At 22.2% G+C, this 17,659-nt stretch overlaps 1 protein-coding gene across 1 annotated transcript; it reads left to right on the top strand.

Moving 5' to 3' along the window:
• Positions 1-5,678: 5,678 nt before the first annotated feature.
• Positions 5,679-9,148, top strand: LOC102654766 (leucine-rich repeat-containing protein 40-like). The gene is made up of 4 exons (XM_026439634.1): positions 5,679-5,769; positions 7,023-7,920; positions 8,759-8,966; positions 9,043-9,148. Exons 1-4 carry the CDS (start codon positions 5,767-5,769, stop codon positions 9,146-9,148), a joined length of 1,215 nt encoding a protein of 404 aa, XP_026295419.1. The 5' UTR covers positions 5,679-5,766.
• The last annotated feature ends 8,511 nt before the right edge of the window (positions 9,149-17,659 follow it).

Below are 17,659 nucleotides of genomic sequence, written 5' to 3'. Positions count from 1 at the left end.
GGATATGTATTTGTAATTTTGTCTGAAACTGTAATTGATAGGAATCACATGTATCTATATGTTTTTATATTATAGATATAATATAATTCACGTGGCTCTGTATGCGAAATTTATTATTTTATGCTTATCTAAAATACTTAATGTTGTCCATATTATATACTGAAAAAGTTAAAATAAATATAAATCTGCTATATTCCATCAAATAAATGAAAATCCGTTCCATCAGATAATAACTAAATTTTCAATATTCAATATCAATTAATTATATGATAATATACTCATATTAATACATTTGTGACTAGTCAATTTTGTATTCTAAAAATGATTTTGTAAAATTATATACAAATATTTATAAAAATATGGTATATTTTTGGAGAGTGGATTCTAGACATTAAAGCGATGAAAAAAGTTCATATACATATATATATAAGACTTAATTAATGAGTTATAAGCATTTTAAGTTTGAATTAGATAAAATAAGACAGCGAAAGAGCGAGAACACTCGATGTGCGGCCATATTGCAATGTAGCAATGTTGCTTACGTAGCACAATCTCTCAATGAAAATAAATACAATGATTTTTTTATATATAATTTTTATTTTTTATTAATTATTTTTTGCAACTACTTGAAAAATTATAATTGAACGATGATTATTATATATTATATTATATATTATATATATTTATTTTTATTTTTTTTGTATTTTTATATTATATATTATATATTGATATATATTATATATATCATAAATTATATATCATAAAAAGTTATTATATTTAAAATTTTATTTTATATAATATATTTCAAAATTATATATTTTAAAATTGATTAAATGTTCGTTTTTCTATGTTATTATAAAATAAAAGTATAAAAGCATTTTTATTTTTTCTTCTGCATTCCTATTTGCATATATTTAATCCAAATTTAATTCAATTAATAAAAATATATCACAAATATTAAAAATATATTGTATATTGATGTATATTGATAATATTGATAATATAATATATCAAATAATCGCATTCATTTTGTATATTATACAAAGATATAAAGATATTTATATTTATATTTATATCTTATATATATATATATATTTATATACTCGATATGAGAAGAGGAATTCAATGATATATATTTTTTTATGCGAAAAGTTTAGGAAGAGTTTTATTTAAGATTTTTAGATTAAATTAAATAATGAATTCGAGAGAGAGAATTCGAGGATTAAAGTATATAAAGTATATAAAACTCTGATTATGCTCACTTAACTGTTAATCATAGCTATTATTTCGTTAATTTTATAAATAATAAAATTAATATAAAAAAAAAATTGAGACCTGTTAGAGAAATGCCCAACAGAAATTTAGAAATGCAAACATTCATAAAGATAAATTTTCTCAATGAAAAAATACTAATGGATCAAAGCAAATAAAAATAGATTCAATAATTATTAAATAACTATAAACATTAAATTTTTTCCTATGTAAATTTAAATGAAATAAAATAAAAAAAAATTTATTTTCTAATTTTCTATAATTTCTGCTGTTTTTATACAAAATTTTTTAACATAATTACATTTTTCTATTGATGTTTTAAATGATACTTTGTTTAAGAATTATTCACTTTGAATATAATGAAATCTATCAAATATATTTTTATTTATTTTTATATTTATTTCTGAAGATCTCATAAATTAATTTAAAATAAAAAATTGAAATCGATCTACAAATTGATCTATATATGTATAAGGAAAAGTTATCAAAATCACACTTCTAATAATATGTTTTAAGATTATTAAGATTAATAAGATATATTCTTTTAAATAATTATATAAATATTCTTAAAAATAATCTTATAATCTTTAAATAATTAATAATCATAGCAAAAGATTTTATACATTTTTAACTTTTTATTTAAATACTAAAAATCTTGATTAATTTTATTTTTTAATTTATTCGATTTAAAGTTTTGTAAAATTCGTTATTTTTTCCCTTTATTTTATATTCATTAATTTATTATGTAACGAATCATAGAAATTGTTCCAGTTTATTTAATTATTATTTAATTATCCAGGTTTATATAAAGTGTGATTCATTATTAATTCTTCTTGAATGATTTTTATAGTTTTTAATTATATTACAAATTTTTGTATAACTTTAATTGTATCGATTTTTTTTTGTTATCATCAATTGTAACTCATAAATTTAATTGTGATTTGTAATAATATATAAATATCATAAGTAAATATAGGATGATAGAATGATATTATACAATAATTCAGCATTATTATATTATTCAGAATTATCATTAGTAAAATTTATATGTTAAATTTTATTAAATCGTTTGTAGTTATTTATTTATTTTTTATTCTAAAAATTTTGCAAACAAAAAAGCTTTGGAATATTATTTATATTATAATATACTTATATTATTCATAATCAGTATAAAAAAATTTTATCTTCAGTAATATTATACTTTATATATATATATATATATATATATATATATATATTTAACAGTTCATTTACTTTATTTTATTTAAATTTAGAATTTTTTGATATATTAATGCATTTTTTAAATTATCTATTGAATATAATTATTTCAAGAAAATTTTTTTATATATTTGACTATATATCATAAAAATTGTTATTTCTTATGTCATATATCATCTTTTATTTTTTATTGTTTCTTTTGTCTCTTTCTTCACAGAGCGTTGCAATATGCAATTCATGTGCAATAATGATATATTTAAATTATTATATATGATCAAATGACTTACTTACTTACTTACATAATATTATCAAAAAAATGTGATGCATCTCTTATATATCTTAATGAAATTATTGACAAATTGGACAAATTATTTTAAAATGTTAAATTGTTTTTAAATTGCTTTTGTATTGGAAAGCATTTTTTTTTAATTGTTTCTGAATAATACTGAAATTCTTAAATTGTATCTGATTATTTATTCTATAAAAGTTGTATACTTTTTATATTCTTACAATGTTTCTTCTCTATATTTTCGTTTAAGATGTATGTAAAAAATTAGTTAATGTATTTAAATCGCTTATTTTTCATAGCATAAAACAATGATTTTATTCTGTCAACCACTAATTGGAAAAACTGCAGTTATTATAAAATTTTATCTTATTAAATAAGAACGTAAAATTAAAAAGTAGAAACAAGGCAATATTTTTTTTTTTTGGAATATAGTAATCCAGCATTGTCTTAATTTATTTATTTACAATATTAACACAAAGAGTAAATTTTTGATCTATTTCTCAATGAGTTTTTTAATCTGTTGAAATTTTCTGTAATTTGAATATTAGACTATTGATATTATCATATATTGTTTATATTTTTTAGAATTATTTATGTAACATAAAAAGTGTGAAATTCAAATGATTTGTTATTATATTATTTGGAGAAACACTATCAAAATTTAAATAAAAATAAAAAATCACTTTCACTATTATATTCATAAAGCAAGAGACATTACATGATGAGACATTTGGTTTTGATAAAAGCTTGATTGTACTTCTAGCAATGACAATAAAGAAATCACATATTCTTTTCTTCTGTGGAGATTCGCCGCAAGAGAATTAAGATACTAAGTAGAGAGGGATAGATAATCTAAACTTAGAAAGTATTTTCTTGTTTCTTACATACTGGATTTTATAATTTCCACAGAAAATATATTTCACAAGAATACCAGTTTCATGCATTTAAATGTTGGATATAAATTTATCATATTGAACTATTTCCTTTTTTCTTTTTTGATTTAATCAATTGACTTTCTTTTTTAAATTCATAAGTTAAACGTCATCGATAATTTCACTGTTAGACTTCTGCTTGAGATTAATAAAAAAAAAGATAATTCTGTGGCTTATATTATTAATATTAGTTATTTATTCATACTATTTTAAGAATTTTTTCTTTATTTCTTTTAAATCTACTGAATAAGTTGTATATTAGTAAAATTTCACAAAAAGATTTTTTCTATTTAGTTGGAAGATATAAAATTTTGCATTCTGAATTTTTAATTTTGTTATTTTTCGTATATATCAAAATTAGTTGATATTATTTTTTTTTCATTTTGAATTCATTTTTATTACAATATTTTTTAATATTTTCAACATTATTTATGTTTAAAATATCATCAAAATAGATTGATGAAGAAATTTTTTTTGTATGCTTAGCTTTTGGATATCCAATATATATTTATAATATATAATATATAATATATAATAATATATATTGATTAGAAATTGTTATTATTATATAAAATTTTCTTTGGGCCTTACATTCTTTCTTCTGATTTCTGATTTCTTATATGTTTCTTGATTCATTCATCACTTTATTTTTTTTCAATTATATAAAGTTAATTAAAGGATTAAAAAATATTTTCATTGTTGATTTAAAACTATTTTCAAATCAGATATGATCAATTAAAAAGAAAAATCAGTATCAAATTAAATATATCTTGTTCAGATTCAATATTGAATTTACATATATAATTATTTTTATTTATATATTATTTTTATTTTATTATTAGATACAATAATATACATATAATACATTTATAAATTCTCAAAGTAGTACAATACTTGTTAATAAACTATGATTAATTTGCAATTCAATTATAAATTAAATTAAATTCATATATTTCATAAAAAGAAATTAAACAAAATTAAAAAATTTTGTATTTAATAAAAAATTGAGATCAATTTAATAGCTTTTTAATAAATCTCTCTCTCTCTCTCTCTCTCTTTCCATTAATTGATATATTTTTGTATTTTCTTTAAAATAATATTAAAGATTTTAGGTTGAAAATAGATTACTTTAAAAATTGTAAATTTTATTTGAATGTCCATAAATTTCTCTAACTAATAGACTAACTAATAGATAGATTTTTTTAAAATAAAATATATCAACTACTCCTTCTTTTATATTAGTGGTCTTTTTCAAAAAATAATATATTAGAGAAATAGTGCAATAAAAGATTGAACTCTAAATTATTATAAATTTTTGCAGAAAAAAATTCTTAGAATTTGCAATATACCACAAATGTTTCAAAATCATAAACTTCAAACTCAGAATTCAATAATTTAAATAAGTGTTAAAGTTTATTCGATGTTTATCGCCTCAATTATCGCGATTATATAAGTCTATGCATTTTGTAATTGGCCAATTCTTTTTATTAATAATTCGTTAACAAAGCCAAAATAATATTTAAAAAAAAATATCGTTTGAAACTATGTTAGAAATATGTTAAACTATGTTCCTATATTTTTGGAATATTTTGTACATAAATTTATAATTCTTTTTTCGTGAGCTGTACTAATAGTTATTTCTAATATTACTTCTTGAATTTTTATTTTTAAGCTAATTTTATTACTTTGCCGAAGACAATTTCTTTTGCGGAAATATATTACATATTACATACATATTACATACATATATATTATATGTAGACTAATTTTATAATCATAATATTGGACTGTAAGATTGTTTTACTGCATATTTGATCACTCATTAAATGTAGGGATATTATCATACGTTTGAATTATTTTGCTTTGAGAAAAACTGATATTACAACTTATTTATTGATGATGGCAAAGTTCATAAAAAATGACAAACATAATTATACATTAAATTGCTGAAATTACATATTTTGAGTATAAATTAAGCATCTTAATTCCTTTATAGTTTTATTTCTAGTCTTTCTTCACTCTGTTATATGCATTTTATTAATTGATCTATTTGCAATGGTATGTTTTAAATAATTATTTTTTAATTCTGCTTTGATTTATCATATTACTTTAAAATTTTATAAAACAAATATTTTCATTTAAAATTATATTTTTATTAACAAACTTATCAATATCTTCATAAATTTTTATTTTTGAACAAAATTTTGAACAATTTTTATATCGTCAGAAAATCTTAGTTTTCGATACATTGATAAAAAATCTTAATATACCGTTTAATTTTTCTATAAAATGTCTCAATTTTAAACGAAATTTTATTAATATATAATCTATCATAAAAAAAAATTATATAAAAATACAAGTAATAAAATATAAGCTTTCAAATGTTTTATAGAAAAGTTATTCAAGAAATATAAAAATTAAAAAAGAATTTTTTATGTTTCGATTTCAAAATTGGATCTTTCGTTTCAAAAAAGGTTGATATTTTTAAGAGATTGAGTTTGTTACTCTCCAATTCTTATTTACTCTTACTGATTCTTATTTTGTTTCGGTTCTAAATGCATCATGAATTTCTTTATATCAATTCTTGTCTCTTTTTTTGTATTTTAATTGATTATTGAATGATTATTATTTTTTGTTCTTCATAAATAAAAATATGGTTGCGATTTCACAAACTAAACAATATTTTCCTCATCATTCCATCGATCAATTTTTATATTTTTCATTTTATATTAACTTTTTTAAAACGTTTGTAACTTATATTTATGTTTTTTTTCTTCCTTCTAATTATAAAATTCATATAATATATTAATAAAATTTGCTCTTTTGAAACTAAAATATTTTGATTATGTATAAAATTACAATAGCATGTACATCAATACGATCGTAAATTTTTTATTGTTTCTATAAATACATAATAATGACTAGCGTCTAAAATGTGTAATAACGAGTGAATCTATAACAGAAATTTACTTTTTCACAGATTTTGATAATTTTAAAATATCTCAAGCTTAATTTATAACTTAGAAAAATAAAGTATAAAATGTAATTTTTGGACAACTAAAATCATAATAATCGAAGTTACGGTATATGGCTGATGCACATATACATGTACACATACATAAAATTTAAAATTGTTAAAAATTTGTTTTTATAGTATATTCAAAATTTTATGAAAGCGTTCATACATCGATATATTGAATTAATATTTTTTTTATTGTATAATAACACATAATTTCGATATATAATATCGAAATTTAAATATAAATATTTATGCAATATGATTTTATTATAATTATTTTTTGCTTTTTCAGATTCAATACAAAAATTTTTTATTTATTTTGATTTTTACCATCATAAAATGTGAAGATAATCCAAAAATTTCATGGGATTCAAACATTATAAGTAAAAATTTAAATAAAATGATACTTGAAAAAGAATTTTCTGTGACATGTGATAATGAAGAAATTGTAAATTTGGAAGGATTTAAATTAAAAAGTATACCAATAGATTTAGTAAAAAGTAAAACGATTGAAGCAATTTCATTAAATAATAATGAAATAAGCAAAGTTCCAAGTGATATATTTCATAAAACTCCAAATTTAAAGTGTTTAAATCTCGCAGAAAATGAAATTTTATTTAAATATTTTCAATTAGAACATGATCATTTAAAAAAATTAATTCTTGATTATCAATCTGAAACAGAACTGCATGAAATATTCTCAATTCCTCAAGATGATGTGATTAAAATAAGATTTCCAAATTTGGAAACATTATCCTGGAAATACATTAAATACGATATTTTTAGTTCGACATTATTTCCAATGATAAAGAATATTTATTTATCTGATTCTAATTTGATATACGTAGCAAGTAATATAACTCATCTTTTTCCGTATTTAAAAAATATTCATTTAGAAAATAATATGATTGAAGAATTAATTGCAGATGATTTTCGAAATGTAGAATCTTTATATTTGGATAAAAATCCTCTCAGAAATCTATGGTTTAATGAAAAATATACAAATTTAAAAATTCTTTCATTATCAAATTCTTTGCATAATATAGACATTACAGAAATAAATATTCCATCATTAAAAACGTTAGATTTATCACAAAATCAAATTGGTTTTATACATGAACAAATGTTCAAAAATATACCATTTTTAGAAGATTTAATTTTAAGTGAAAATAAATTATTAAAATTTCCAACTTTATTTTATTTAAATAATTTGAAAACATTATCATTAGCTTACAATTTAATTAACGAAATAAAAAATATAAATCAGTTAAGTTCTCTAAAAATATTAAATTTACAAGGAAATCAAATAAATAATATCGACAAAATGGCATTTTTAAAGTTTACAAAATTAGAATTTTTAGATTTATCAAAAAACAAATTACAATTATTACCATTAGGTTGGAATGATAATTTATTAAAGTTAAAATATCTCAATTTAGAATTGAATTTTTTTGTAAATATACAAGATATGAAACTTAATAAATTAATTAATTTACGAGAACTTTATATAAAAAATAATTATATTGTATCTATAGATTTAAATACTTTACAAATTTTACCACAGAAATGCACCATATATGTGTTTTAAACATTTAATTGTTTATTTGACAGAAATGCACCATATATGTGTTTTAAACATTTAATTGTTTATTTGACAGTAATATTATAATTTATATAATATATATCCCAAAATTAACGCAAGATTTGAATTTGCCGCCATTTTTGCATTAAGTTGTTAACAATCCTGAAAAAAGAACAATTTGACAGCCGAGAGTTAGTAAAAATGGAGCGTTATATAATATAACAACTTCATTATTGAACAATCAATCTGCAATTAATTCTTCAATCATATTTTAAAAATAATGAAAGTTCGGCGGCCGCAAAATAATCCTAAGCAATGAAGCACATTTTCATCTCGATGGCTTTGTTAATCGCCAAAATTGCCGTGATTGGAGTTCGGAGAACTCACATGTGATTAGCGAAAAACAAATGCATCCACAACGTGTCACTGTTTGATGCGGATTTTAGGCAGAAAGCATCATCGAACCATTTTTGAAAATGAGACTGGTCAAGCGGCAACTGTTAATGATGCTCGATATCGCGACATGATAATACAGTTCTTTCTACCGAAATTGGATGATATTGATGTGGCAATATGTAATTGCAACAAGACGATACCACATGCCATACAGCCAATGAAACAATTCAATTACTGCATGAGATATTTCCTGGTTGTGTACTCTCTTGTTTCGGTGATCAGAATTGGCCCCCTAGATTATGTGATTTAACACTATTAGATTTCTTCTTATGAGGTTATTTGAAGTTAAAGGTCTATGTCAACAATTCCAAGTGCATTACAAGAGGAAATTAAATGCTACATCAACGAAATTCAGCCACAATTATGCAGAAAGGTCATGAAAAATTTCGACGAAAGGATGCCAGCAAAGCTGTGGAGGCCATTTGCCCAATGTGTTATTCCATAAATAACCTATCCTATGTACTTTATGATTCACTTAAAAAATAAATATTTAAAGACTAAAAACTCTCTTTTATATTTAATTCAAATCTTGCGTTAATTTTCGAACATTCTTTATAATATAATTATTGTATTGTATAATTATTACAATTATTATATTTATTATAAATAAATAAAATAATAAATATAATAAATAATAAATAATAATTTTATTTATGGATGTGATGCATTTGACGAATGTGTATTGTTATTTGTAACTGTTATTATATTATTATTTGTATTTTTTTTAAATTTTTTTTTGAATGTGATATAAAAAGTTTGTCGATGTCAATTAATCAAAAATTTTCATCTGTCATTTTATAAGCAATGCAATCTATCTCTAATATAAATATATATATATATATATTGTTGGACAGTGAAAACAATAAATAAAAATGTATTTTTATTTTTTTGCTGAGTAAATATTATATATTTAATTATATGTAATTACGTATATCTGTTTATAAAACATTTGAAATATGTGTATCGAAAAAAAACAAATACTAATTATGAAATGTTATTGGCAACATTCAATAATAAAACCACATATAAAAGTGAACTTTAAATTCTATAATACTCTTATTAAAAGTGAAATTTGTTTAATGTTTGAATTTATTATATGTTTATTATTGAATATCATAGTTCTATATACCTATCATGTCTTCGATACTCTTGATATTCAATCGATTTCTTTATATCTCAAATACTGTTCTTCTCAGAAGTTTTGTCAGCAGGTTTGGTTGCTCCGATATATGCAGATATTTAGATTATATGCAAATTTTTTAGATTTTCTAGAAACTTTTCGTTGCATTTGTCTCGTATATAGTACGATATAGTAGTAGATACGAGCGTATGTTAATGTGTTTATTTCTTCAATGAAATTCTGAATTTTTAATAAGCTTGATTGCGCTCAAGTTATCCATGTAGAGTCGTTGCAAGGTTCTTGAAATAGTTAGATCATTGATCAAACTTTTCATCCATATGATCTCTTTCACAATTTGACTAGCTGCTATGTATTCGGTTTCAATAATTAATAGAACTACTATTCGTTGTCGTGACCCCTAAACAATTGCAGAATCGCCTAGTTTTACAAAATACAAAATACAAAACCAGTAGTGGACTTCTTTTCAGTAACTCCAGCGTAATCTGCATTGTTGAATATTTTAATGTGATTATTCTGTTCGATTGAAAAATGAATACCATATTTTGTTATCTCTTTAAATATTTGAAAATTCTCTTTACTGCGTTCCAATGAATTTTGTTGATTTTTTCCAAATATTGGCTGGCTTTGTTTATTGCAAATGTAATATTTGATCTAGTGCCTATTGAAAAGTACATTAAACTTCTTACTTCTTGTCGATATGAAAACTCTGATTTTTTCTTGTACCCACTTTTATGCACTTTCACACATAGTTGATGTTTTTGGATCTGCTGGAATTATTTTACTGTGTTAGTATTTTCTATCTGAAATCATTACAAAATTTTTTTGTAAGTCTCCTGATGGAAAAATCATCTACTAGTCACTCAATCTGTAATTCCAGATATATATTTATCTCATTGGATGTTACTTCAGCTTCCTTACGGAATTCAATTAACAACTTTTTTATGGATGACTGGTTCGTTGCACTAATTAGTTCATCATCGATATGGATCGCTAGAATCAGTCGATCTCGATCGTTTCCATTTGTAAATATGTCTTAAGTCTAATAGTCTGCATTAGTGAATGTGAGATCATGTTTTCTCAGTACCGCTATAAAACGATGATTCCAATATCTTGATGCCTGCTTTAGACCATATAAACTACGATTCAATTTGCTTACACGATCAGTTCCATCATCGTATCCTTCAGTTGCTGTAGATGATATTGTCAAGTTCTCCGTGAAGAAAAGTCGTATTGACGTCAAATTGTTGTAAGTACATTTTGCTCGAGACTGTAATATTTAAGATAGTCCTTATTGATTCGAATCTAGCTACAGGACTAAACGATGATAGTCAATTCCAGCAATTTGTTTGAAATCTCTAACAAGTAGTCTTGCCTTGAATCGTATAATTCCATCGTTATTCAGTTTGTAAGTTTATTGATTATCTATTTGATGATCTGATGGCGGATTTACTAATGTCCATGTTTGAATTTTTCTCAGAAAATCAATTTCGTCATCATGATTTCCATTTTTCATTTGAATTAATTTCGTAATACTGATCTATGAATCTTATATCCCGTATTTTAACTTGTCCTCTTTCAGGAAGCCAAATCCGGAATCCTGTATTTTCATCAAACCCGACGAAAACGTCTTTTTCGGCTTTGACCGTCCTATTTTCGTCTCTTCTTTTTAAGGATATGGAAATATACTTCTTCTCCAAAGATTCTGAGGCTTGATGATGTTTGATCTCTTCTTGAACTACAGCTCAATGGGTGTTATTCATTTCTTCCCAATGGTTTAAAGTGTAAACGATGTATTGCGTATAACGAATTAATTGCTTCAGCCTACATTTTGATTGACAGTTTTTTTGCAATTCTTGCTAAATAAACGGCTCTATTTTCCTCTTCTGCGGAACCGTTCTGTTTTGGAGTAAATGATACTGTTTTCTGATACGTAATGTCATATCGACGTATTAGTTCCTTAATTTCTTTATTGAAATCAAGACCGTTATCCAATTTGAAGATCTTAATTCCTTTTCTAAATGCTTATCAATCTTCTTAAAGAAATCTTCTAGATAATGTCTCTAATTTATTTTTGATAAAATATAAGCTTCTTCAGTGGCTGTAATTATCTTTCATCATTAAGAAATATCGAGCTCCAAGCGAATTTTCTTGCATTGGACCTAAAAGATCTGTACTAATATGTTTTCTAATGCGTTCAAATTTTGTATCATTTTTTGAGAATAGTAATCTGTATATTTTTCCTAGGATACGATCTTCGCACAAAACTTCTGATTCTTAAAAATAATGTTCTCGGATCTTAGAATTTTCTTCACCTTATCCACATTCTGATAAATTATTCATTTATGTCAAGAAAAAAGAGAATTTTGCACTGCTACATTTGCCTGATGCTCGTCCGTAATAACTTTAATAATTTATCTTTTCTTTCTCCCACTACAATGATATTTCTATTCTTCATGAATATAGATATTTTATCGTCGGAATATTGTCGTAATCCCTTATTAAGAACTGCACCGGTCGAAAAAATATTGAAACTTGTTCTGGTACAGACTAGTTCTAGTACGTGAAAAACATGAGATATTATATATACTGAGATATATATATACTAAGATATTTTCTCACTCTCACTCAATCCTCACTATTTTCTCACTCTTTTCCATTGAAAACAAGAATGTCGATATCTATTGATCCAATTAGATATATTGAATTTTCCATCACCTATCTTAATATTCTTTACTGTGTCGAATTTTTATATGACAAGAATCACTTGCAACAATTTGACATGTGCTTACACGAATCCGAATCCATATGATATGTATCATTGGATGTTTCTAAATTATATTCTGCAAACATAGCTCCGATGAGTCCTTTCCTTCCTATGTATTTTTCGATTGATGTTGCTGCTTTTTGGTTTCTGCATTCCTTGATCCAATGTCTGGTTTTTGACAATAATAATGATAATAATAATACATGCCTGGTCTAACCAATGTTTACTTGCCTTTTTTGAAATTTTTTTTACATTGATGTTTATTGGGAGTAAAAGTAATGTTCTTTGCCTTCTTTTCGATTTCTTTCCTCCATGATGAACTTTGAAATAAGATTTCAAGGCTGTGAGAATTCTTTTTTTGAATTGAATTATTTCCCACGTACTAATAAAGTATTTGAATGATGGAAATAATGTTATTATTATTAAAATAATCATTTGATTTGAAATTTTTTCACCTAGAGTTTACAACCGATGTGCAAGATTCTCAAGCTTTACGATATGAGTAGCAACATCATCATCCGATTTTTTTCTGTACCATTGCTGCAACTGCATGTGTATACTAATATCAGATTTTTATTCGTAAACAGACTCTAGCTTTTTCCACATATTCTTAGTCGATTCACAATTGATAATATGCAAAAGTAGTTTTTCATCTACTGATGTAGCGATTATGCATTGAGCTGTATTATCGAGTTTTGTCCAGGCAGTACGTGCTCGATTTGCCACATCTCCTGGTACAGAAAGAATTGATTCATTTGTAACTATTTCCCGTGCATCGCAAAATTTCAAAGTAACGCGCATTTGAAATTTCCATGAGGTCAATTCCAATTTTCCAATTCTTTCAGCTTATTAATACAAACAGTTTCATATTCCATCACAATTAGTGTTGTATTTCACATTTGCTTAAGGCTAAATAACTAAGTCGTGCTTTTTCAATTTAACTGTAATTTATTTAATTATTTATTGTTTCTTTTGTAAATTGGGCCCATAATTTGTTGACTGGATAGTGAAAATATATAATATTACAATAATAATATTATATATAAATAAAAATGTACGGATTTAGCCGAATGAATATATTTAATTATACGTAACTGCGCGTATTTGTTTACAAAATATTTGAAATATATGTTTCGAAGAAAAATAAATAGGTACCAACTAATAAAATAATGATGTTGCTGGCAATATTCAATAATAAAACCATATATAAAATTTCAGTGAATTTTAAATTTTATAACATATATATACAAATGATAACGTTTCTGAAAATTGTTAACATAGTTGTATATCTTTGGTGAATTGATTCTAAACAAATATAAAAGAATTCTAAATATAAAATTAGTTGATATATATAACTTTAAATAACTTTCATCTATGTACATTTGTTATAATTTGTAATACAAAATCGTTTCTTAAAATTTCAAATTTTCATTTATTTGCAAATATTGTAAAAAAATGTTCAAAAAAATTTTGATTATCGATATGATCATATGTTTATATTTTTACTTATCATAATTTTATATAAAATAAGAATGGAAGTTGTTATTATGCAATAGTTTTTTTAATCTTGTGACTTGAGCAAAGAAAGATAAAAATGATGTATATTTAATTTTATTATTCAAACTAATTATTCAAATAAAGTGATAAACAAATAACATCTATATTCTTTCTTCTTTTTTTTTAATGTAAATAAATATATGTATTTCTTAACTCGAGTAATATTAAAAAATCATTGATTATTGTTTTATATATTTTGTTTAATATATGAAAAAACTTTAATCAACGTACGTAGCAAATGTAATAGCATTGGAATATGTGGAAAAAAATTTTAGTTATACGTGGTATATAAGTGTATTGATCGATACAGTTTTTTAGGAGAAATATGTAATGATATCACAAAAAATAATAAAAATGATAAGAACATAATTCTTTTTGGATAGCGGATCACTTTAACTAAATAACTAAATTGGACCAATTAATTGTAAACCAACTTGAATTAAATATGCTATCTTATCTAAATGAGCTGAAATTTAGAAAAAGAGAAAAGATTTCTGAATATCAAATTTTAGCTTCAGATATTTATTAATTTTGGTATTAATAAGAAATTTTTTATATAATATGTTAAATTTTGCCTATATATGCATATCTTTGGTAATGTATGCTTCAGCATGCGTGCAACCATTTCTATCTATTATTTTTATAAATATATTGCAGTCAACAATGTCCAAAACTAGTATAATAAGTAAATCATCAAAAATTTATAGATTATTTCCTTATAGATTATAATGGAAGTTCTTCATGAATCATATTTTATAATGATAGATACCAAAAAATAATATTCATAATTTCAATCATTCAAGAATTGTTTTATATTTTATTTTCTCAAGTTTGATATTTGAAACATTTTAAATCTATTATAATTCGTGAAGAAATATATTTTTGATTAATTTATTCATTATATATTTTAAATACTTATGTAATATATTTATAGAAATAATCGATCGCACTATGCTGATGTATACATTGCCAAGAGTATGCACATATAAATAAAATTCAATATATTATACTAAAAATTTTTTATTAATATAAAAAATTCGCAAACTAATAAAAACACAAAAATTTTATATTTACAATTCCTTCTTCTTCTCAAAATTTCAATTCATTTGATCAAGTGGTATATACTTATCTTTATTCGCTTTATTCATTATTCTCAATGTCGGCTAATAAACTCAATATTTAATATATCCATTGCTCACACATTTGTCAATATTCGTCTATAAATTTTATTGATCATAAAGGACATTGAAATAATAACAATCTCTTTTCTCTTATGTCATTGTAATGATTATTAATTATTTTTTAACATAAATGTAAATGTTAGCAAATTAATCTTTTTTGATTTATTGTCTTTTGACTTAGGAAACAAAAATCGATAACAAGATGAGCTGTGATCATAATGCTAAGTATAGGTAATATTAATTAATTACTTACATATTGATTATTACTTATATTAGTAACGTAGCGTATTGATTCAAACATATTGAATCAATATATAGAAGTAACATAATTACGATAATTAGATTCAAGTTTACTATCATAATCTTAGATATTTAAATGAAATTGCAATAAAACTACTTTTTCATCGACTTTAATGATTTTTAAATAGATATGTAAATAAATTTTCGTATATGTGAGTTTTGTAATGCGTCAAAGATATTGGGAATAATATATATGGTTTTCATATAACGCAATTTCTTATATATATATTATATATACATATATATATGTTTTTTTTTTAAATCGAAATATATAGCTATGTATTTAAAAAAACTCTCCTATTTGATAAAACATAAAAAATAAAAGCTAACATAACAATAACAATTCTAAATATATTACTTTATATTATTTGTATTATATGAAGAAAAATTTGTACAATACGATTTTCTATAACACGAATTCATACAATATTATATTATATATAATATATATTATATATAAATTGATTTATATAAGAATTTGTACATTATAGAGAATGAGATTTTGAACAACTTTTTTATGTATACAGCCGATGATTTGTTTTAATTTTCGGAATTTTTGGATTTGCAAAAAAATTAAGTAATTATATATAAAAAAGCTTCTTTATCGATTTTTTATTATATTAGAGAGATAAATAAATAAGATTTTAAATAAAATACATACTTTTTTCTATACATATAACTACTGTTCAGCTTTAACTTTCAAAATAAAAAGAAATTACTATTACTATAAAACTTACTACTATTATTCTCTTACATGATATATCCATGATTGTATATGTAAGCATACGATCGCTATTTATTTATAAACATATTGCAAACATTCAAAATATATAAAAGATGAATCAAATAATATTCTAAAAAATTGCAATCATATGTCTAGAATTGAAAACATAATTTCAAAAATAATTTCAAGTCAATATTTTTTCATATTAAGTACATCAAGTTAATATGAAAAGTTTGAAAAATTCCATTAAAAAAATAGAAGAAAATAAATAGTAATGATACTTGATATGAAAGTAAAAGAAATAAATTTTGTATTGTATTATATTATGCGAATACGATTTTTAAGTTTCAAAATTTATAATATAATCTAGAAATTAATTTAATTTAATATAGTGTGACTTACATGCAGAATTACTAAATATTAGAACTATAGTATTATATAATGTTATTTTCTCACTCAACAAACTATTGTTTCTTATGATTCTTCTATATTGTTACTCTCTGACGTCACTAATAGCCATTTTGTCTTGATATTTGGCACTTTGCTTGCACGTGTATGTTCATGTTTTTGATTTTTCTTAAAATATATATTATGTATTGTGCATAAATTTTATAATTTCATTTTTAAATTAAAAAATATTAATTTACATAATAAAAAATTAAATTACCATTGTAAACATAAAATTTTCTTAAGTATAAAGAGAAGAAAATAAAAAAATTATTTTTCATGTGTAAGTATTGATAAATTTTCACAATGTTTAAAATTACGAATTTAGAATTGAATATAATTATATACAGAAATAAATTTTTTAAAGTTCTTTTTAAAATTTCAAAAAAATAATAAAAAACTTCAATTGCTGTTGACTATTATTATTATTTGTTTATATAAACCATTTTTTCTTAAACATTGTATGAAACTTGTTATTTTATAGAAATATAAATTTATTAGAAATATAAATTTTAATGTATCTTTTTTATTGTATGTAATGTTGAAATCAGATAATGTATCTTTTTATATATAACATTTCATAAATATATATATATATAGGTATTTGTTAATTATATTATTAAATAGATTTCCAAATTTGAAAGTAAATTTTCATACAAATATAAAATAGGAAAGCAACAATGAATGCTCACAAATATTAAATTATTCATTTGTTTTATAAATTTATATATTATTCTTATATATCTGTAAGATCTATATCTATATAATACAACAAAT

Source organism: Apis mellifera, linkage group LG3 (genome assembly GCF_003254395.2).
Source record: "Apis mellifera strain DH4 linkage group LG3, Amel_HAv3.1, whole genome shotgun sequence".
NCBI classification, from domain to species: Eukaryota; Metazoa; Arthropoda; class Insecta; order Hymenoptera; family Apidae; genus Apis; species Apis mellifera.
This window is presented reverse-complemented; position numbering and strand designations above follow the sequence as displayed.